Here is a 23,475-nt window from a genome sequence, read left to right as displayed (position 1 = left end):
AAAAGGGAGTTTGCTAGCTGGGCACATTACTCAAGGTTTTATTACTAAAGGAAAAGGAAGAAGGGTTATTGGTAGGCAGCTAACAGACACAGTTGCTATCAGGTACTCAGGCTGTTAAAGGCTTTGGCTGGAATCGTAGTGTTCAAGAACTTAAAATTTACAAAATCATAAGCATGAAATTGCTCAAAACTAAGGAAATGCACCAAAAAATACAGGCCTGTCCAATGATTTGCATTTTCTTTCGATGAATATTATAATGCTAAAATGTAAGACATTCATTTGATTATGTGAAAGATGTGCTAAAGTGATAAATTAAGGAGCTGTTTTAGGGATTGTTTTCCTAAACTGGTCTGTATAAATGGCAACTTTAATTTGTAATTACACAGAATACTATGCTTCATTTACTTAAGAGGTTTTTAAAAAGTAGCGTTAGCCCTGACCAGTTGCTCAGTGGTTAGAGCATCCATCGGCCCTCAGATCAAAGGGTCTCAATTCCAGGTCAAGGGCATGTACCCCGGTTGCAAGTTTAATCCCCAGTGCTGGATGAGGATTTTAAAAAAATGCCGTCCAAGTAATTGCTGTAAGGATTGTTAAAGGGAAAATTTTAGGAGGCCATGTCATTTATTTAGGTAAAATATGACCAAGATTCTTTGTTTAACAATCATGTTTTATGCCCTGCTGTGTGCCTGCTGATTGGCTGGTGGGACAAAAAGGTGTGGTGAATTGAGGGGATCCCAGTAGAAATGTGGAGATGAGTTAAAGATTTATAACTGACATGGCACTGTGAGAGAGGGGAGTGGAGTGTGAGTGTAGTGATACTTCATGTGATCAATATTTGAGAATCCCCAATACATGTCATTTTTCTTAGTGTCATTCTCAAGATATTAAATGTGGGAGAACTCAGTTATTTTGGGTCTTCTAATCTGTAGTACACCATTCTTTTTTTTCTTTTTTTTTAAATATCTCATTTCAGAAACAGAGAATTGAATCATGTGCCTGCCTTACAGCCATAAACCAAGTTTGCATAGATCCGAGTGTACTTTTGAAGTTAGTGAAAGGTTTGCTGCTTGAGTTTCTATTCACATAGTTTCATTATCATTCAGGCAACAGTTTCATTTTTCACTCCTCACCGGATCCCACACCTTTCAATGCTCTTATCCTCTGGACAATACACTCCCTAATGTTTTCTTTAGTGGTATGTATGTTGTTGCTCTCACCGAGGACATTGTCTGGCACGTAGTAGGAGCTATTGGTTGAATGAATGAATCTTATGACCTGGAGAAGCTATGACCTGGAGACACCTTATAATCCCACCTACTTGATATTCTCCCCCTGGAAGCTGGGCATGGGGAAGGAGTGATTTTCCTGTGACCTGTTCCTGACCTGCACTTACAGCTCTGCGGGCCACACGGTCACCTTCAGTGTTTGTCAGATGAATGGATAACTCTGAACTTCGTGTTGAATGGAAGAACTTAACTTGGTTCTCTTGTTTGTTGAACCAACACCTGCTCATTGGAAAAACTCACACTGCACAAAGGTGTAAGGCAGTAAAAGTCACCAGAAACTGTGCTATCTAAATATAATAAATGATGGCATTTAAACATACATGCTTCTTAACTATTTTCCAAAAGAGGAGAAATACATTCATTTGTTTAAAACAATGAGATCATATGCTGCATATTTTTAATTGTTTCCTTTTTAGTATTTCATGGACATCCTTGCCTATCAGTAGATTTGTGTATATTCCAGGGTAAGGGTGGATTTAATCTTTTTTCTACTTTTATTAAAATATAATGTAGTTGTTTCAGGTGTACATCATAATGATATATATATATACATATATATATATATGTGTGTGTATATATATATATATAGCAAATTGATTACCACAATAAGTTTAGTTAATACCCATCATTTCACATAGTTTGAAGATATTTTTTCTTGTGATGAGGGCTTTTAAGATCTACTCTCTTAGCAACTTTCAAATATACAGTGCACTATTGTTAACTGTAGTCACTGTGCTCTACATTACATCCCCAAGACTTATACTTGGAAATTTGTATCTTTTGACCCCCATCCCCTATGGGAAGGGATTTTTGTCTACCATGACTTATGTCCTCAGTGCCTAGAGTAGTGTCCAGCATTTGGTAGGGGCCTCGGTAAATATTTGTTAAATGAATAGATCATTAATTTCACGGCAGCTTAGTACTTTCATGTCTGTGTATAATAATGTAGTAAGAAGTCCTCTGTAGGTGGGCATATGTCATTTCAATTTTATTTGTAAACAAACCACTCTTGAATAAGCAACTTTATACATCTTTGTGTACTTTTCTGATTATTTCTCTGTAAAAAGCCCTGAGGGATTACTGGGTCAAAAGTATGTACCTTTTTAAATAATAATAAAAAAAGTATGTATTTTAAAATTGCTAGAAAGATAATACCAGGTTTCCCTCTCACTGAGAGTGAGCAGGAGTACCTATTTCTCTATATCCTTCTCCAGTATTTAGAGAGTCTTTTTGATATGAATGAATATACATATACAGTGCAAAGAGTGAATGTTTAAGTTTGCATTGCTTTGGTTATTAGGTTGGATACATTTTGATAAATTTAGTGACTTTTTTTTCTAAATTGTTTATTCAAGTTCTTTTATGAAGTTCTTTTTGTATTGAATTTTGAGAGTGTGCATGTTGAAGATATTTTTTCTCTGATTATAGTTTATCTTTTCATTTTTATAGTATTTTCTGGTGTATGTGAATTAATTTTTGTGAAATATGCTGTAATTTTTTTTCTTAAAATTTTTGCTTTAATGCCATATTTCTCATTTCAAGATAATGATCTGATCATTTTTTTACTTATATTTTTCTCCGAGTACTTTCAGGTTTCATTATAAACAGTTAATGTATAATTTCTGTGGGATTTATTTTGTTGTTGAGATTGCGGTAGGGATCTAATTTTATTCTTTCTTAACTTATTATCCACTTGACATGATAATCATATATTTAATAATCCATTCTTTCAATATTAATTTGGGTGCTTCTTTTATATACTAAATTTACATACATAATTAATCATTTCTGGAATTAGTCTCTCTTTTTCCCTCTTCTTCTGCACCCTGCCCCTCAAAACCCTAATTTTAGTTTGTCTCTTGGCCCCCAGAATCAAATTCCTTTATTGCAGTTAATAAACAATATCCTCAGAGCAGTCCTGCTCTAACTGCTCTTTTCTCTCATTTTTTTTCTGGCTCTTTTTCTGTTTATGTTTTCACTTTGAACCAAGTGAGTCAAGTTAACATTTGTGTTGGCCTATTTGTTGGCATTTCATTATGTTTATCATTTGTACTAAGAGAATTCACATCTTACATATATTGAGTCATTTAAACTTAGTTTTTCTCTCTATTTATTGGTATTTCTTTCATCTGCTGGGGAGATGTTTCTTAAAAATAAGCCCTGCCCGTTTTATGATGTGATCCTAGATGACTTATATTGTATGAAGATGTTGTGAATGGGGTTCTTTCTGAAATCATGTGTTCTTGTTTGTGACTGTTTGCCCATATAGGGTGGAAGCTATTGATTTTGAAATTGACCATCAGTCTGAATTCTTTCATTTTAAGTAGTTTTTCAGTTAATTTTCATCACCATAAATTTTAAAATTATATCATATCATAAGACACAGTATTTTTAAAGAAGATTTGCAGTTAGTCAGACTTGACCAGGTATATTTTGGTTATACTATTTTTTTTTTTTTTAGTAAGATTGGTTCACTTTTTCTTTCTGAAATATTGTGGACTCTGGTTCCAACTTATTACTTTTAAGGTATCACAAAGTAGCCCTTACATAGTAGTCAAGACACAGCTCTTTTTAATGCTTTCTGCTAGAGGGAGAAGTCAGAATTCAGACCAGCTGAGCATTAACTGTTGTTTTCATGGAATATACTTAGATCGGACTGGCACTCTTAACTTTCATCAGCACAAAGAGAAATAAACTGTGAGGCCACAAGTGCTAGACACATATGTAATTTTAAGTATTCTAATAGCCACATTTAAAAAATTAAAAACAAGCAGTTGAAGTTAATTTTAACCAGTTTCCAAATACTGTTTCATGTTATTTATATAAAAATTAATAATGAGGTAGTTTGCATTCATTTTCTGTACTAATTTTTAAAAGTATGCTGTGCGTTTTATATTTATAGTACGTCTCAGGTTGGACTAGTCCCATTTCATGTGCTCAGTTGGCATATGTGGCTGCCATACATGTTAGGATTTACTGGAGTTTTTCAGAATCTAACATTTTATAATGGAAATCATTTCTTATTAAAAATACATCTGTGGGTATGCTCTCTTAAATAGAAATTAAGGCCCTCAACTCCCTTACAACAGAAGGCAGTCACAAATGTCCTCATAAAACCTTGCACATTATTGCTAGTGCTTGGGTAATGCTGCTTTGACATGGCAATGTAGAGGTTTTGTTTTGTGTAAGTATAATCATGGCATCTTTTGAAGCCTGTTGTTTTGTTCCCATGTAACAAAAACAATTCCCTTTTTAAATAGATTTGATAAGCAAAAACCATCCTGCCCTACCTTCCTATTAAATGATTTCCATTCAATGTTAACATGAAACGTGTGTACATAGTAAATTTTGAGCAGTGTGCTTTTGTATATGATGTTGCCATCACTTTATTGATCTAAAGCAGCGGTTCTCAACCTGTGGGTCGCGACCCCTTTGGCGGTCAAATGACCCTTTCTCAGGGGTCGCCTAAGACCATCCTGCATATCAGATATTTACATTACGATTCATAACACTAGCAACATTACAGTTATGAAGTAGCAAGGAAAATAATTTTATGGTTGGGTCACAACATGAGGAACTGTATTTAAAGGGCCAGAAGGTTGAGAACCACTGATTCTAAAGGGACCGAAGAACTTGGCTTCAGGAGTCATTTACACAGCTAATTGGGCAAAGGGAAGTGTCTGTGTTGAACCAGGGCCTCTGTTCCTGCTTTTGTGTGAGCCATCTTTGAAGACGACTGATCTTGAGCCATCTGGGGCTGTGCTTACTGGGGTCAGGTTAGTCAGGTGACAGTTTAAGCCGAGACTCTTACTAAGAAGACCAAAGCCAACCCTAGGCTTCCGGCCAAGAAACCGCTTTAGTGGGCCAGACCTACTTACTAGTAGCATACAAGATACACTTTCATGAGTGAAGCAGACAAGCAGTGGTATGCAAGGCTGGATCAGAGAGCTAGATTATTCCAACCTCAACCTAGAGTAGGAGAGCTTCTGTCATTGGCTGAGGTCCCTCTGGCCGACTCTGGTCCTAAAGTGAAACCAACTGTTGCAAGAGAAATCTGCCAGAGTCTGCAGCCCATCTTTTCCTCATTCCTCCCTCACCCCATGTAGATTTAGCCCTGCCCAGTCCTGAAAAACCTTAGCGGTGGGAGACATGTAAGGAGCTCTGAGTTAGCACTCTAAGGATGTGTAATGAACCACCCTGTCATCATTGCTTTGACCCCGAGTGCCTGTCACAGTTACTCACAGAGCTCCGGGCCTGGGGGCCCTGCCTTGCTCTGGGAAAGGAGACCCTGGTCCCTGAGCCCAGCTTGGACACGAGTGCTCTACACCGGTGAGTAGTTCTGAAGCAAGGCGAGGCCTGCCAAGGCCCTGAATATCATTTGCATGTGCTTTCCTCACTGTTGCTCTTGGCCAGCTCGTCTGGACAAACTAGTTGCCCCGAGCAGGAGGTCTTTGGTTCTGAGTGCACCTGTTGTCCGTGACCATTTTTTGCTGGATCTCTTGCTCGGCCACTGTATTGTTATGCTAGTGGCTGTGACTAGTTGACCCTTTCTAGTCTCTAGCTGTACTTTTAAAAAACAACAACTCATGTTCTTTATCTGACCAAAGAAATGAAACCGATCCCTGAATATATTTTATCCAGATTTGATGTGCTGCTTTATAATCTTAATCTTAAATTGGGTTCAGTCCACCATCAGTGCCAGAATAGCTATGATAAATGCCCCCTGGTGGACTTACTCAACTTCTTTAACTTTATTTTCACAATTGTGAGTAATGGTTAGAGAAATGACATAAGGAAAAAGGACTCTGCCCCCCATCTCTAATGCAAAGTGTATGGACAGGGCAGTGGGAGGCTTGTGGAATGTGGAATGTTTTATAGCCATTTTTCTGCCTCAGTGGTGTGCAACCCTGGCTGCTCAGTAAATAAAATAAGGACCTTTGGGCAATACTGATGCCCAGACCATCCCAGACCAGTGGAATCAGGCCGATTACTGGGCATATGGACCAAGCATTGAAATCTTATCTCCCAAGTACTTCTAATGTGTAACATGTTAAAACAAACAAACACAGGTGTAGCCTGGCTGGTGTGGCTCAGTTGGTTGAGTTCCGTCACCTGCACCAAGGGGTCCAGGGTTCCATTCCCAGTCGGGCCACATGCCTGGGTTGTGGGCTCCATCCCCAGTAGGGGTAGCTAATTAATGTTTCTCTCTCATTGATGTTTCTCTCTACCTCTCCCTTCCTCTCTTTCTAAAAAAATCAAAACATATTTTAAAAAATACACAGTGATGTGGATCCTTGCATTTACTTGCTTGCAGAGAGGAGGAATGGATTGCATATAAAGCCTTGTAGGTTGCCAGCCAAAAAAACAAAACAAAAAACCCAAGAGTGTATGGATATTTTTGGTTAAAAGTTTTGTCTATTGCTCAGCTACTTAATTTCCCTGCTCAGAAATTGTCGAACTCATACGACGCTGGATTTTTAGGTTTGAAGACTTCCTTGAAAATTCTGAATTAGACATTCAATTCAGTACAATTAAAAGAAGAGCACACACATTTAGTTTGTTTTTTGCTGTTTTCTATCTACCCTGCGAGCTGGATGAATATGAGCCTTTCTGCGGTGTCATTACTAGTTTTTTGCTAACCTGTTTACGTTGATTATGTTGTAATAATTAATCTCCTTATTCATCCTGTATTTGTAGCCCGTATGTGTAGTCATGTGCACCTGGATGAAAGACTTGAACAACTTGGTAAAAAGTTTCTGTAGCAACTTTATTTCCAAGAGGCTTATTTTCTTAGGTTTACAATCATCAATTTATCCCACCGTGATGTTAAATAGTCTTTCATAGGTGAATGTATAGAAACTGGAACTGACAGTTTACCACAGGTCCCAGTTGACCTGCCTTCCCTAGACACTGGGATGAAGTCACTTTTGAGACCCTTCACCGGTGGGGTTCCCTGGTCACATGGCTGGGTGCTGGGTGTCTGGTGTCAGGATGCGATGAGGATTAGACAGGAAGCTTTGCAGTGCCTTAGACGCAGTGGTTCTCAACCTTCTGGCCCTTTAAATACAGTTCCTCATGTTGTGACCCCCAACCATAAAATTATTTTCGTTGCTACTTCATAACTGTAATGTTGCTACTGTTATGAATAGTAATGTAAATATCTGATATGCAGGATGGTCATATGAAAGGGTCGTTCGACCGCCAAAGGGGTCGCGACCCACAGGTTGAGAACCGCTGCTAGAGGAACGCACTGTGTCCAACCGTTGTTTGACTTTTTGATTGTGTGTTCTCTTTTATCCTACTGTTTCTGCATTTAGACTTTGCTTTTTTAGGTGATAATGTGACTTGTACCCTATAGATAGACATATTTTTAAGAAAGATTTATAGAGGGAAAGTTCTGTCTCAGCTCATGGTTACTTATTCTTGTCTTTTTGTTTCAAGTTCAATGAGAGAATCATTAACACAAGTTGGCCTTTTGTTGGCTTCCAAGTGATTACAATTAGCAGAGGAGAAAAAGCTCTTAATTTCCCCAGGTGCCAAGTCCACGGTCCCTTGATCTTAAGTGACTTTACCTGTGGAATTTTTCCTTATGGTTGGTGAACTATGTTTATGTTTTAGTTTTAACTAAGTCTGAATACCAAGGCCTTCAGTCTGAATGTGATGGTTTCTTTATATCAGACATTTTTTCATTTGTTCAGCTACAATTGTCCTTTTTTCTTTTAATTCCTTTGGTGCAAACTAGAATCACCATCTTTACTGTTTATACTTCATGTGGGTTTTTTGTTTTCTTTTGTTTTTTATTTTGTCTGCTAGGTACCAGTCTATCTGGCATAGTAGCCACGTAAAAAGCCCAGTGCTTATGTTCTGTGAGACGACACAAGTTGAGACTATGCATCGCTTAGTGCTGTCCCCACTCTCCTCAACCCTTAAGCTCAAGCCCTTGTAAATCACTGACTAGAGAGAAAATGCAATGAGGCACTTGGGGCTCCCAATAGGCCTGGAGTGAGATCTGACTTGTGGCTCTTCCAAGCTGTGTGGCCTTGGGCAAGTCACATAACCTCTCTGAGACTCCTGTTTTGCTTTGGCAAAATGGTAGTAATACCTGCCAATACGTCATATGCCTGTTGGGTAGAGAGTAGACAAAGCCTAGCTGCACATGGGAATCTCCAGAGGAGCTGTAAACACGCTGACCCCTGGTCCCCACCCCCAGAGGTTCTGATTTCATCCTCAGGATAGAGGTTTGAACCAGGGAGAGATGATGGTGGCTGGGACTACTAAGTAATCAGTGGCAGTGATGGGAGGTGCTCAGGTTCAGGATATAGTTTGAATTCATATCTACCTAACAGAATTGTTGATGAATAGGATGTGGAGCATTGAAGAGAAAGAGGAGTTGAAAATGACTGACGTTTTGGGCCCTGAGCCCAAAATAGTGGCACCATTTAGTAAGAGAAAAAACACTTGAGATGAAGGCCTGAAAACCTCCTTGCATCTTAGAAATGAGTGTGGAGATCCACATGTGCCAAAATATGTATGTTTGTGTACATTTCTTTTGTGTGTGTGTGTTTTTTTTTTTTTAGAAAGACTATTGCATTTATCTGAAAATCAGGATTTCAATCCATCCTCCATTTTCTCCATCTTCTTTTCTCCAAATATTCTTTAGAACTTTAGAAAACATAACTGTTAGGGTCTTAGGTGTTCCTAGATCTTAGACATCTAGGAACTGAATAATTCTATTGGCGGGACTCTTTGCTCCATAATCAGAGGTGAGAGTAGTCTTCCGTGCCATCATCGTGTTGTTTTGGCTCTTGAGGTGCTCCACGTCACAGGGATCTTCTTCAGGGTGAGAAATGAAGTGAGAGCTGTAAAGTAGGCGCTCAGCAAATGTTTCTTGAACCCGCATCCGGTGGGTGACTGGGGATAAGGTCAGCTGTTGAAGTTGTGGAAGCTAACTTTAGCGGGTGGAATGGTTTTGAAGCCGCGTGGAGTTTTCCTCTTATCACCAGAGACCCGTTGCACTTTGCTCAACAATGGCCGCCGGTACTGCACATCTTAGTGGCTGATTTCAGGATTCTAATTACTGGTGGTAGCAAGTTGGGGGCAAAGTGATGCCTTAAGAGACTCTGCACTGGCTGATTTTTACGTATGACATTAGAACAGTGGTTCTCAACCTTGGTTGCACATTAGAATCACCTGGGAATCTTTTTAAAATCCTGATTAAGGGCCTCATCCTCTGGAAATTCTGTTTCTTTGTTATGGGGTGGGGCCACAACATTAGTAACAAAGAAAGAATTTCCGGAGGATGAGGCCCAGAAGTCAGGATTTTAAAAAGATTCCCAGGTGATTCTAATGTGCAGCCAAGGTTGAGAACCACTACATTAGAAGGTTCTTGAAATATCTGTTCAAACTATCCTCTCATTGTCCTTGTTCTACCTGTGAATTGGGTAGAGCTGATAGCAATCTCACATGTGTAGGTGTCATTGCTTTAATGTCACTGAGCACTGTGCTGGGTCTTTTAAGTTTTTGCAGCCCACCAGCTGTCATTCACACATCCCAGCTTAGTGGAGGTTTATCTTCTTTTTTAGCCACATCCTGACAAACTAATGGCTGCCATCCCTGTCTTCCTTTTGTGCAAGTGACTCCTAATTCTTGGAACCTGTCTTGTCCAACCAGTCTCAGTGGTTCTTCAATGCTGCCCACAGTGCAGATGGCAGACAAGCCACCTGGAGCCGCACCCATTCTCAGGGTTATGTCTGGAGGTGGTGTTCTCCATGCACCTTTATGGGTGTCCTGTTCTTCTAGGCTTGTTCGATGGACCTGTTGGATATTTGATATGCCAGGTTGTGACACTGCTTGTCATCGATAGGCAGATGAGAGTGGCACCCCTTTTCTTATCAGGGGTAATGTCTGGTTCTACAGGATAACAAGCTGTTCGTGTGTGTGGGTGGTTTATATTGTTGTGTGTGCTGCTCTGACTCCTCCATCAAAGCCATAATTAGCAGGTAGGCTTTCGTTTCTTCGCTGGGTGTTTTTGATGGTTGAGACTTTGTTAAAAAATAAAGGTGAATAATTTTTCTCTCCTGCCAAAGTCACAGTGGTGATAAAAAGCAGGTGCCCATCAAATGGCGCTGCCTCTCCTGAGAATAACACAGCGGCAAAGTGATGTTATTAGGGTGTTTCCGCTTCTTTAAACAAAATGAAGGTGAGTCTGTTGGAATCAGTCATGCATCTACCTGTTTTTATGTTGAAAATGCATAACTAGCTCTAAAAATGAAAGTTGTGATCACTCAGAAAACTTTCATGGTTGTATTAGTAGTTCTTCCAGTATGTTTTAAGGGCTCACTCGTTCAAAACTATAATTCATATATCTTCTTGTGAAGGCATTGCCATTGAAGTCAGTGGGGTTAACTGTCCTCAAAGCATTTTTATCAACTAATTCGATAATTCCTTTTCCCATCTACAGAGTGATTAAAACTTGCTTGTGCATTGGCTCTCTGATGTATTAATGATTCTCTGGTGACCTTATAACTATCATGAAATTCGAGAGTTGGAGGGAGCTGAGCGATGGAATAGTGCCGCCCGGTCCCTGAGACAGCCCGCTCCTGCTGGAATACCTCTCAGTACGGAGAATCACACCCGCTGGTGGAACAGCCCATTTCATCCTTAGACAGTTCTATTTCTTAGCAAGTCCTTTCTTGCTGAGAAAGCAGTAAAAGCAATAAAGCCTTTTATTTTCTACACATCTGGCTGGGCCAGATGTCCCCCATATTGTATTTGCACAGTTGATTTTTTTTGAGGCCTTAGTATCAGACCTTCGATTTATTTATTCAACCTTTTAAAACCTTCCTGGATTCCGATTTTTTTTTTCATGTCGCCTGTGCATTTATTAATCATGCCACGTGTGTCCTTATCCTGTCGTCGGAACCCAGGCTGTCTGGCTCCAGAGCCGTCACTGAGTTATGCATTTAACCACCCAGGGGGTCCTCCTGGATCACAGCAGAGCCTCATGGGATTCTGGGGTCTCTCCCTCTGCCTTGTTTTTGCCTGGTATGGCCTTGTTGTTCCCTCTGTCCATCCACCCTGTTCCCCACTTCACTCACACCGTAGGCATGCACCTGGCCTCAGGGTGCTGTGACCTCCAGCCCAGCCCTCCACAACAGTCCCTGCTCAGTGCCAAGTCTGCCTGCCTGTGTCTCTGGGTCTCAAGTTCACATCCCAGAAGGAAATCTGATTAGCCTTGCTGGTCAGGTGCCTCCTGTTCTCCCTGACACCCCAGGCCAGGGAACTAGGCCAGGAGAGGGGAGGAAGGGCAAGAGCCCAGGGTGTCCCTGGTCGGCGCCCTCAGAAGGGCTTGCAGGCAGGGGGAACCAAAGGACAGCCTCACTTTGAGCCCCCTCTGTGGCTGTTTGTCATGGAGTTGTAAAGCCACAGTGCTATCTCATCATGGAATCCTGTCTCCATTTTATGGGGCCGAGCTGGAAGCCTTGTTGAAATCCAGAACGCTAAGGAGTTGGCCAATAACATTATTGCCTCAACTGAGGTGATGCAAAGAACCTTTTTCAAAGGGGAAATCTTCCTTTTAATCTCTGACTATACATCCTGTGTGTGAAAAAACACCACTTTCAAAACATTGAGGTGTCCTACTCAATGTTACCTGAATGCTCTGCAGGTGCTCACAGTTCTGTAGGTTTACAAGTTTTATATACTACTAGAGGCCCAGCACGTGATACCTTGCGAGATCCAGACCCACCGCGCCTGGGACCCCAGACCCGCCATGCGCGAGCCGAGAGCGGCCATGAGCCCCCGCACTGCACAAGCCATGAGCCCAGACACTGCAGAGCCGCGAGCCCCGCCCCTGAGAACAGCTTGCAGGCCAGGGGGAGGGACCAGGGGGAGGGACCAAGAGGTGCTCCATGCACCTCCTGGTGTCCAGTCGTTTGGTCGTTCCGGTGTGCTGGTGTGACGGCCACTGGCCTTTTATAATATAGATATGCTCTATCATAGGAATTCATTTAAGCAGCTAGGTACTGCCTTTTCTTTTTTTCTTTTTTAAATAATCCCCTACCTTCCCTCCCTTTCGCTTTAGTTCCTCCAATTAATGTTTGTTCTAACCTTTCCAGTCTTAAGAAGATTTTCCTTGACAGAGAATGAAATGAAGTATGAGACGCAGGAGTTGAGAAGTTCTGCTTTTTTTTTTTTTAATTTAAATTCTTTAGAGAAGTTCTGCTTTTTATTTTATTATCTGCAGGCAGCAGACCGATGCCATCAGTCCCTTGTTTTCCAAATGGAAGGGAGGAAACATGTTGGTAGTCTCCAACATTGTGTAAAACATCTTTCCGCCATTCTCAGATGTCTGTGTATGTTATTATTCTCTAGTGAACAGGTGACCCAATTTCCAACCTTTCCCATGACATTTTTTGTCTTATTTTACTTGTACAGTGACTTCCTGGGCAGCCCCAATGGTCTCTTTGAATACACCTCCTCTCCCCCCTTTGTCAGGACCTTTTACAATGAATCAGCATGTGGCTCTACACCTGCTTCCAAACTTCTACCCTTCCTGGGTCTCAATAACTTGTATGTGTCCTCCTCAGTCTAGTGTGCATGCGTGGCTTAGCCTGGTGTCCCCCCTTTGACTGTCAAAAGCTCTTTGGTGCAGCTATGTCTTCTATGAGTATCATTACTACTTTATCACTGTTTCATTGATTAGAGTCCAGTACACAGCAGCCATTCCTCCTCTTGTTTCCTGAATGAATTGGATGCCAAGACAAGCTACTGATGCTTTTAGCTTATTGAAACTTCTAGGAGGTGCCTGGTAGATGCCTGGTAGTTGAAACCCCTTATTGCTAGTGCGATCTGTTTCTGTGCCAGTGTTTAATTCTATATGAGGAACAAACCGTTTACTTCTTCTACCTGACCAAGTGATCCATGGGATATTCCCAAGGCGATAGCATTAATTTCCTTTCATCTTTCATTGTTCTTCTTCCCTTTCCTGCTAAGCACGATTTGGCATTGATAAATGTTTTCATTACTGTTTTCAGCAACTCAGCATGCCCAAGATGACTTTTTTTTCTGGGTTAATAGCCAAGGCAGGCAGCCAGGAAATTTGAGTGCTTACTACGTGTGAGGTGCAACACTAGGCATGCCATAGATTTCCATGTAATACCGCATAAGGTAACCTTTCCTGTGAATACCAGCAATACTTTTTTCAGCGTCTACCGCTTCGAATTCATACTACCACGTCTGGGCCTTGCTGCAGTTCAGTGTGAGTTCAGGAAGTGTTAACCCATCATCTTTTCCTGTTTTAGTCAAGACATGCTGTTGATGTGTTTCACACTTGGTTATTTTTACATCTGTTCCCACAAAGGCACTTTAAGAAAAATATTACTTACCCTGTATGGTCATGACAGGTTCTGATAGGAAAATATATCAGAGGGCATCAGGACAGGGAGAAGACTATTAAGTTTTTTTGGATACCTGATATTAAAATAGAAAATTTAGTAAACATTTATGGCATGCAAGGGACTTCCACGAAGTGTTAAGTTTCTTGCTCATATTAGAGTAACATACATGATAGATACTTACAGGTACCCTTATGTCTGCCTTGTCCTCAATATATAAGTTAGGTACATCCCTAACATCTGTTATTATTCTCAGATGCTATATAACTAAGTCGATCAAAAGATGAATGTTGGAGGGGTAAAAGACCACCATATTTATTCGAAACTTTTATAGGTGACACTTCAAGGAAGAATGGTCATCTGCCGGTAACAAGGCCATGAGGGTAGGAGAGGGCTGTGGTTGAAAAACTTGTGTTGAGTTGGAATAGAGCAAATAGAGGAGAAATAGTTACAGGGAAAGAGCAGGTCAAGCTTAGTAGTCCAATGAATGAATGCATCCATCATCACTATTAAAGTTGGGCTGGAATTTACCAGTTTCCAAATATTGTCCTGACTCTGGTACTCACTGGCTCTCTGACCATGACCAGTTCTGCGTATGAGAAGCTAAGTTTCCTTACATCCTTTTGAAAATAATCACATCGACATCATTTTGAGAATAACTCTTTATTTTTTAATGAAGTGAACCCTTTGTGAAGATGAGAAAAAACCAAATTTTGAGGTAGATAGCCATGTTTTACATAGGGTAAGTGGATATTATTTGTTACAATATTCATTATAGTTTCGGTGTTGTAACTTAAATGCACCCCAGTTGCATGAACAAGAAGGTAAAGGAGAGGAAACCAGAGGTGTGGAAAGCTTTTTGGCTGTTGTGCAACCCATAGTTATCCCAGAACATGCTGCACTCAGGGCTGGGTTAGGACAGCTGTTTATGTCCAAGGAGATCTGATATAGCAAGTACGGCCTGTTAGGGAAAGTTCCAGGCAGCCTGGTGATTTGGGGGTTGGGGGAGGGAGAGGCAGGCAGTTGCATTGTGATCCTAGGTCATCCATGCAGAGCAAAAAAGCCAGCTAGTGGTTGGGGTTCCGGGAATAGGTTTCAGCCTCTTCCCTGGCCAGGTCCAGGTCTAGACAGTGCCCAGCTACATTAGATGGGCAGTGGGACAGGATTTGGCTTCCAACCAAGACTGAAATTCCACTGCTAAACGCCTCCACTAAAATTCCACAGTATGGAAGCCATGCAGCCTGTGAGTAGTTGGAGTCGCTCCAGAGTCAAATGAAAGGCTTTACAGGAAGGTCAGGGATGACCCAGGGCAGCTTGACTAATGGACAGTCACTTCAGGATGCCACAGCGTCGGTCTTAATCTTGCTCAGCCGTTTCATATGTGCACACTGCAAATGGGCTGTGATTAGTCTAGCATGGGCCGTGTGCCCACCTTTAAAACCAAAAGGGGGGTTGCTATCTTGGACCAGTCCCTCAAGACTACCTACAGTTGAAGAAAAGGAAGTTTTCCAAAGAAAATCAAAGGAATGTTTTCAGAAGAAGCAGACCGAGTTGGAGCGAGTAGCAGATGCCTCCCCCGCTCAACACCCCCTCCCCGCCCCCCCGCATGGAGCCTGAATCAATATACTCTGTAAGGGAAGGGATATGGATGCAATCGAACACTTCATTTCCCCTGGCTGTTGCAGGCATGATCTAGAAATTTGAAACATGTTGCTGGATAGTTTCTATTTAATTTCCATGCTTTTAGAGGTGTTTGATTTCTTCCGTGCCATAGTACAGCGATTTTCAACGTTTTCTATGTCACAGGACACATACACTCATTACTAAAATTCTGTGGCACACCAAAAGGTATATCTTTTGCCAATCTGACAGGAAAAAAATAGGTATATTCTTGATTCATTCACACCGAGCAGCTATTGTTGTGTTGGCTACTGTCATTTTATACTTTGACAATCTAAGGGAAAAGGGGTCAGTGCCCCTGACTAAATAGTCAGGTATTGCATGCTTTAGAAATGTTGGTGGCACGTATCACTGCCATATCTGAAAATGTAGTGTGTAAATCTTAACCTTCAAAGCACCCGGTTCATTGTTTGCGGAGTGGTGGTTCCTTTTGTACCCTGTCTGTCTGAACGGCTGCTGCCTGGCTCACAACCGAACGTTTGACCATTCTGCTTCAACAATGCAGAACGTGTGATTCACATCCCTTCCATAGCTCTAGTAACTGCTTCTGTATTTCCAATTAAATAAACTAGATACATGTGCATATATAAAGATAGCACTAAAAACAAAGTAAATAAAATACAAACATCTAAATTATTCAGCCAAAGATGGTTTTGTTCCAGAAACTTGAGCCAAAAAGAATTTTTGTTTTAGATAAGGACATTTATTATTATTGCTTTTCCCAGACAACAAAATAAAGACATATTCAAACCTTTAGAATAGACCATGGGTAATGCTCATAATTTCCCAAGGTAAGTAACACCTACCTTTAATCACACGTATGTTCTGCGTTTGTGCCTTTTAAGTCTCTGGTTTGTTTTCCAGTTAATATTCTTTTATTTGATTATATGACTGTTGCAAGCATGGCTGTTTGTCTAATGATCTCATTCTAGGTCAAGAAACATGAGCAATCAATATGGTCTCTTTAATGTCTAATATTGGAAGCCATTGAGTAAGAAGAATATATAATTGAATTTTCCTAAATATGTTTGGGGAGTTAATATAATAGCTATTCTGATTTCAATTACAGCCTTACTTATAATTGCAATAAAGTTGAGTCTGCAAAAATGTAATGGTTCTGTAACCATATTATCAGGCAACTGAATGATTTTGTATCTTATTCTCTCCTCCCTTCTACCTCCCCACCTCTTCTTTTCGGTTGCATAACCACTATACAGATGACATTTTGGGGAAAACATGTACTGACTTAATATTAATTTATATAATTCTAGAGTAAAATTCAGTATTTTACTCTCTAGATTCATTTGCTGGTCACAGCTTTAATTAAATAGTGTCCGATTTTTTTTTTTTTTTTAAAAAGTTAATACCCTAAATTAGTGTTTCTAAGACTTTTTTTCCCATCTGAAACTGTTGGAGTGACAAGTATGGTGCTACATGGCTAACATACTGTTATTTAATCCTCATATTAACCCTATTTTATGCATGAGGAAGCCAAGCCTTAAAACATAAAATAACTTTCCCAGAGTTATATAGAAGTGCCATAATCCAAATTTGAACACAGATTTGATAACAAAGCCTGTTCCTTTTCTCTGTAGTCTGCCTTTCCGATTTCAACAATGAAAATTGCCGGAAGCCAATTCCAGCATGTCATAATTGCAAGAGTTTCATCAAAAGGTTGATAGAACTTGGGAACTCAACAAGGGCTGAGTCACATATGTTGTCACCTGTTGGGAATGGCTGAGGGCATTTCCCCAAACCTGAAAAGGGATGATTGTTTACTGCGGACAGCTCAGGGCATCTTAATCTACATGTTATTGCCTCCTACTGGCCAAACACTGTAACACCCATAGGCGATTCTTCCAATTTGACAATGGACTCTGTAAATCAGCGGTTCTCAACCTGTGAGTCGAGACCCCTTTGGCAGTCGAACGACCCTTTCACAGGGGTCGCCTAAGACCATCTTGCGTATCAGACATTTACATTACGATTCATAACAGCAACATTACAGTTATGAAGTAGCAACGAAAATAATTTTATGGTTGGGTCACAACATGAGGAGCTGTATTTAAAGGGCCAGAAGGTTGAGAACCACTGCTGTAAATGAAACCTGACCCTTTGATGAGTATATCTCTGCCCCACCTCAGGACAATTAGTGTTAATAAAAAGCATGGTGTCCTGAGCTGAGGAGATCTTAGTTTCTTTAACTAGGCTCCTCTGACCCCCAAATGCCTTTCAAAATTATGCTTTGTCACTGGACTCTTACTTAAATTACACACAGACCCTTTTCCAGACTGCTGAACCCTTCTAGATGCTGGAACAAGAACCCCAGCAGAAAATAATAACTAGAACGTGTATATGCACAGGAGAAGTTAGCCACTGTCCCAAGTGCTTTACACGCGCATCATCTCCCTTAATCTCCACAGACACCTGTGGAAGGAGGTAGTCCACTAGAGATATGTAATTTGTCTAAGGTTCCCACAGCTCATAACTGCTGGGCTAGATTCTCTCTCTCTCTCCATGGCCTGTGCTCCCAGTCCTGACTCTCTCATGTCTTATAATCTCTGGGTTATACCTTGTGTTCTCAGTAGTATTGGTTACCGTGTCCTGATGAGAAAGGGATGTGCGGTGTCTAAGGACAGGTTGTTTGGCTATGGAGACATTTCCATAAGTGGTTAATCATTTGTTGTATTGAAAACCCTGTTTCTTTTAAGTCTTGGGCTTTTGCTTAGAGTAGCACCAGGCAGTGGGTGTCTCTGGCTCCATACCGTGCTGGGATGATGAGAGACCTGGAGAGGCTGTAACAGTCAGACCAGCTCCACCTCCAAATCTATCAGGCATACATCCACTTCCTTTCGTCTCTGTCTCCACAGTCTCACATAATCACCATTCACCTGGATTATCGCAGTAGCCACAAAATGATCTTCCGGTCCAGAACTGCTCAGTGGGTGGATTTCTATTGCATAAAGAATATAAATTCAAGTTTCTTACTATGTCTCCCCATCGGGCCCTGCCTCTTCTCGTTGGATGCTCCTGTTCACTGTTACTGGTCCTCGTGTCCCTGAAAACGCCAGGCTCACTCTTGCTGCAGGGCTTCCCTCCTGCTCTTCCCAGTTTGATCTCTCCCCCTTGTTCCTGCAGCTTTTAAAAACCGGCTGCCACACAGTAGGCACGGTGTTCAACTCCTATTGAATGTATGTGTTGAATGAATGAGTGAACTGCTGATCAATGGATGTATTGATTTGCTCATGGTATCTGTGATGAGAAGTGGGAGATTTCAGAGGTGATAATTCTGTTGTCATTGTATGAAAGGACTAAAAACCTTTCACGCAATAACTATTGAGCACTTTTCTTCCCTGTTCCGTCATTCTGTGGGCATATGAGCATGTGATCATGAATCTAGGTAGAGGAAGAAAGAAAGACTACAGGTCAGTCAACACACTCAGTAACCCAGCAGTCACTGGTCAACAGGTGAGTGCCAGGTACAGTAGTTGCTGGCAACCGAGTATAGTCACTATTTACCTTTTCAAATAAGGAGATTTTTGACATGGCCACAACCACCATTTGGCCCTGTGATGAGTTCTGGGTGCAGATTATGCCAGGCAGCCGTTGCTGTGAAACGTCTGGCTCCAGTAGGGAAATTTTGTATTTTATTTTTAAACTGTCCTGTTTTTCTAAACAAATGAGATTTGACTTTTTTCCTTCCTGGTGCCCAGTAGCTATGAATTTCCCAGGACTTTGGAGCTGGAAAAGAACCTAAGATTATTAGCCTACCTTCCTCACTTTACAAGGGAAGAGAATAGCCACACACACACACACACACACACACCCCCGCCCCCCGGGAGTGTGTGGTTTGCTTGGGGTCACATAAGTAATCAGTGGGAGAACATGAGCTTGCCACACAACCACTACGAGGGCTTAATGGCCTGACACTCTTAGGGGAAGATGAGCACGTGTTCACTTCAGGGCTGTGATTAGGGTGCTGACCATCATCACCCTATGTTTTCTTGATCCAGAAAGTTATTGCTGGAAGCTGAAATAGTATATCCTTATCAAAGCTGCTTGTATATCCTTATTTAGCAATACAAATATCTCCTTGTAGGACATTCAGTAGCTAAAACCTTCTGCATGACTTAAGGGCAATGAAAGCCCCACTTTCCATGAAGCCTCCATGAGAACTGTTGATAGATCTGGCCTCACTCTCCTCCACGTGCCTTCCATGAGGGGAAGACACAAAAGCCGACTCCATTCTTAGTAAGTCTTCGGGAGAAAAGACAGGTGGATGAAGAGCTCCTGGTGATCTTTAATGATTTATGTGAACAAGCTCTCTGAATTATTAAACAGATCCCAAGAGGCACAGCTTCCCTCCTTAAAGCAAAGGACAAACTGTGTCTAGGAAGGAATGGCAACTGTACCATCTTAGTTTTACCTTCTTTGGGGCAGAGTGGTGGAGGGACCTTTGCCATCTCTGTACATCAGCATCTCAGTGAAGGCATTGCCCAGGTGTGATCATCATAGCTGTTGAAGGTGGCTATTTGAAGATGAAATTAAAAAGAAGCATAAAAATAGAGTTTTTTGGTGCATGTTGAAACTAATCCTATATAATAAAAGGATTAATAATATATTAATTATTTATAATAATATAATTCAAATTAGTTTGAATGTAGGGAATGTGTTTTCATCCGTAACCCAGAAGAAATATGAGATCAAAATTGCTGCCTCCCTTCCGCCAAGGATTGGTTCATTCATTCCAATAGAAGAGCCTTGTTTCTCTTCTACACAGAGGGAGTCTGGGTATTTTCATTACCATCTGCCCAAACCTATCCTGCCTATTTCTACAATGTAAGGTAAGAGTTCATTGCAGATTCTAATCATAACAGTTACAAACTCTCACGTTTCAAATTAGTAAGTGTGCCAGTCTTATTCCCAGATGTCTTCATGAGATATTCCTTGGACCTCTGAGGTTGGGTGCATTCATTCGGGTATTCCTGAGAATCTATGCCTTGATCACTGCTACCTGCTATCAGGTGCATACACAAGTTGGTACCTGCAACCTCCGGCCTTCAGACATCCTGGGAGTGGGCCTCAGGTGCCTGTGGCACTGCTGTGTGTCAGTGCTGGTGAAAGAGCCTGTGCAGCCAAGCTCGCTGGAGCCCGAAGTAAGCAGGGCAATGGTGACCACCGTCTCCCACTGTCTGAGTTCCTCGCCTCCTTGTTTTTGGTGCAGATCTTCCTCCTTGAGTATCATAGTTACTCAGGGATCGTACTGACAGCCCCAAGGGTTGTGCTCCATATCAGATGCACATGCACTACCTTTCCAAGGCTTTCCCATCGTGCCTGAGTGAAGAAAGCCTATGGTATCCGCAATATTCTATGCCTGGGACCATTCTGACCTTCTACTGGTCCTACCTTTCGTTTTATTTTTCAACTACAGTTTGCATTCAATGTTATTTTGTACTAGAGGCCCAGGGCATGAAATTCATGCACTGGGGGAGGGTCCCTCAGCCCATCCTGCACCCTCTCACAATCTAGGAGCCCTTAGGGGATGTCCAACTGATGGCTTAGGCCCGCTCCCCAAGCCGTCAGTCGGACATCCTTAGTGCTGCCATGGAGGCACAAGAGGCTCCCGCCATCGCCGCTGCACTCGCCAGCTGTGAGCCTGGCTTCTGGCTGAGTGGCGCTCCCCCTGTGGGAGTGCACTGACCGCCAGGGGGCAGCTCCTGCATTGGGCATCTGCCCCCAGGTGGTCAGTGCGCATCATAGTGACTGGTTGTTCCGCCCTTCAGTCAATTTGCAAATTAGCCTTTTATTATATAGGATTAGCATAGTGCTTAGACAATCATATACTTTACAATGTAGTCCCCTCCATATTTCAAGTACCCACCTGGCACTGAACATTTTAGTATTGCTGACTATATTCTCTATGTTGTACTTCACGTCTCCAGGACTATTTTATAACTACCAATTTGTACTACTTAATCCCTTCACCTTTTTCACCCAGCACCCCTAACCCACCTTCCCTCTGGCAATCATCAGACTATTTTCTGTATCTGTGAGTCTTAACTTTTTAAAAAAAGTTTTTATTGAATTTATTATGGTGACATTGGTTAATAAAATTATATAGGTTTCAGGTGTACAATTCTATAATACATCATCTGTATGTTGTATTGTGTGTTCACCACCCCAGATCAAACCTGCTTCCATCACCATTTATCCCTCCCTTATTCACTTCTACATCCCCTGTCCCCCTGCCCTTTACCTCTGGTAATGAACCTGTGTCTATTTTATTTGTTTGCTTATTTTGCTTTTTAGATTTCACACGTAAGTGAAATCATGTGGTATTTGTCTTTCCCTGTCTGACTTATTTCACTTAGCATAATACCCGCTAGATCAGTGGTTCTCAACCTTCCTAATGCCATGACCCTTTAATACAGTTCCTCATGTTGTGGTGACCCCCAATTTCATTGTTACAAATTGAACATAATTAAAGCATAGTGATTAATCACAAAACAATCTGTAATTATATATGTGTTTTCTGATGGTCTTAGGCGACCCTGTGAAAGGGTCGTTCGACCCCCAAAGGGGTCGAGACCCACAGGTTGAGAACCGCTGGCATAGACTGTCTTTATTATACATATTCTATGTTCTTGTTTCATTGAGAACAGGTCACCAGTGTAGACTTTCCCCCTCATTTTGGTGAGTTTTTTTCTTAAAGGTCCCTTATTATCAGACCTTGGTTGGGGACATACTAGTCCATCAAAATTGTTTTAAATACTCTAGCTTTCATGTTGGGGAAGGGGTTGATTTTAATTCCTTTGTCCTTTGCTTCATATAAATTCTTGAATACAAGTTAATAGGTGAGGAGATGTGATCTCCAACTCCCCCTAGCAGCCTTTGAGACCCCAATATAAATGGGTATGTCAGGAGGAGTGACGCCTAACTCTTCAGCTAAGAACATCCCAGGACTCAGGCCCCCAACAGTCCAGTTACATAAAGTACAGCCTGAGGGTATCAGTTCAGAGCAGAGCAGAGACCTGGTGTTTGTTCCTGAGGCTCTGTCCAGGTGCGGTGCCATGAACAGTCAGTCCACTGTGCCCTTGGCGCTGTCATTAGGAACATCTTTAAGAATGTTGAAGGTTGATGTGCCTCTGTTGGATAACCCATGTCTTAGTCTGTTTGGGCTGCTGTAACAAAACTTCATAGTTTTGTGGCTGGGAAGCTCAAGATCAAAGCACCAGCAGATTGAGTGTCTAGTGAGGACCTACTTCCTGGTTCAGAAATGGCTGTCTTCTCTCTGTGTCCTCGTATGATGGACGAGATGAGCGATCTCTCTGGGGTCTCTTTTCCAAGGGCACTAATCCCATTCACGAGGGCTCAACCCTCGTGTCCTAATCACCTCCCAAAGGCCCACCTCCGATACTACCCCTTTGAGGGATGAATCTTGGAGGGGCACAAACATTTGGTCTGTATTAATACATATGTGAAATTTGGATTCTATGAAACTAGGAGGGAAAGCTAGTGTATCTAACACATGATGTAGTGAAAGAAAATTATGAACCATGTGACTGACCATGGGCCAAGCTGCTGATGTGTCTAACTGTAAAATGAGGGTCACAGTACTTACGTGGAGCCGTGTGACATCCGAGTGCCGAGTATAAACCATGACTCTCACTCCCTGCCTGTCTACCTGGAAAGCTGCCTGCCAACCGGAGGATGCCATCAGACTTCTTCACAAGCATGACAGGTGCCCTCAGTCCCAGCCTGGGTGCTTTTTTAGTGCCGTATCTCACCTGTCTCTACCTGGCCTTTGTCTGTGCTTCATCTTTATGTCCTACTAGAGGCCCAGTGCACAAAAATCTGTGCACTCGGGGTTGGGGTCCCTCAGCCCGGCCTGTGCCCTCTCGCAGTCTGGGGCCCCTCGGGGGATGACCACCTGCTGGCTTGGGCCTAAGATTGGGCCTAAGCTGGCAATCAGACATCCCTCTGGCAGCCCGGGAGCCCTCGGGGGATGTCCACTTGCCAGTGGGGAGCAGGCCTAAGCTGCAGTCGGACATCCTTAGCTCTGCTGAGGAGGCGGGAGAGGCTCCCACCACCACCGCTATACTGGCAGCTGTCAG

The 23,475-nt window shown here is 41.9% G+C and overlaps 1 protein-coding gene across 2 annotated transcripts in view; it reads left to right on the top strand.

Annotated features, from left to right (window-relative positions):
- Positions 1-23,475, top strand: part of ATP8A1 (ATPase phospholipid transporting 8A1) — a 209,931-nt gene that overhangs the window by 4,934 nt on the left and 181,522 nt on the right. Inside the window, exon 1 of one of the 2 annotated variants that reach the window (XM_036332580.1) lies at positions 10,431-10,485. The exons of the other annotated variant lie outside the window; for it this stretch is intronic. Within the exon in view, the coding sequence (XP_036188473.1) occupies positions 10,446-10,485 (40 nt within the window). The 5' untranslated portion in view covers positions 10,431-10,445. Of the gene's footprint in view, positions 1-10,430; positions 10,486-23,475 lie in introns of those variants that run through there. 2 annotated transcript variants of the gene reach the window in all.

This window comes from Myotis myotis, unplaced genomic scaffold, assembly GCF_014108235.1.
Source record: "Myotis myotis isolate mMyoMyo1 unplaced genomic scaffold, mMyoMyo1.p scaffold_m19_p_1, whole genome shotgun sequence".
Lineage (NCBI taxonomy): Eukaryota > Metazoa > Chordata > Mammalia > Chiroptera > Vespertilionidae > Myotis > Myotis myotis.
The sequence above is the reverse complement of the archived record's forward strand: the minus strand, read 5'-3'. Positions and strand labels throughout refer to the sequence as shown.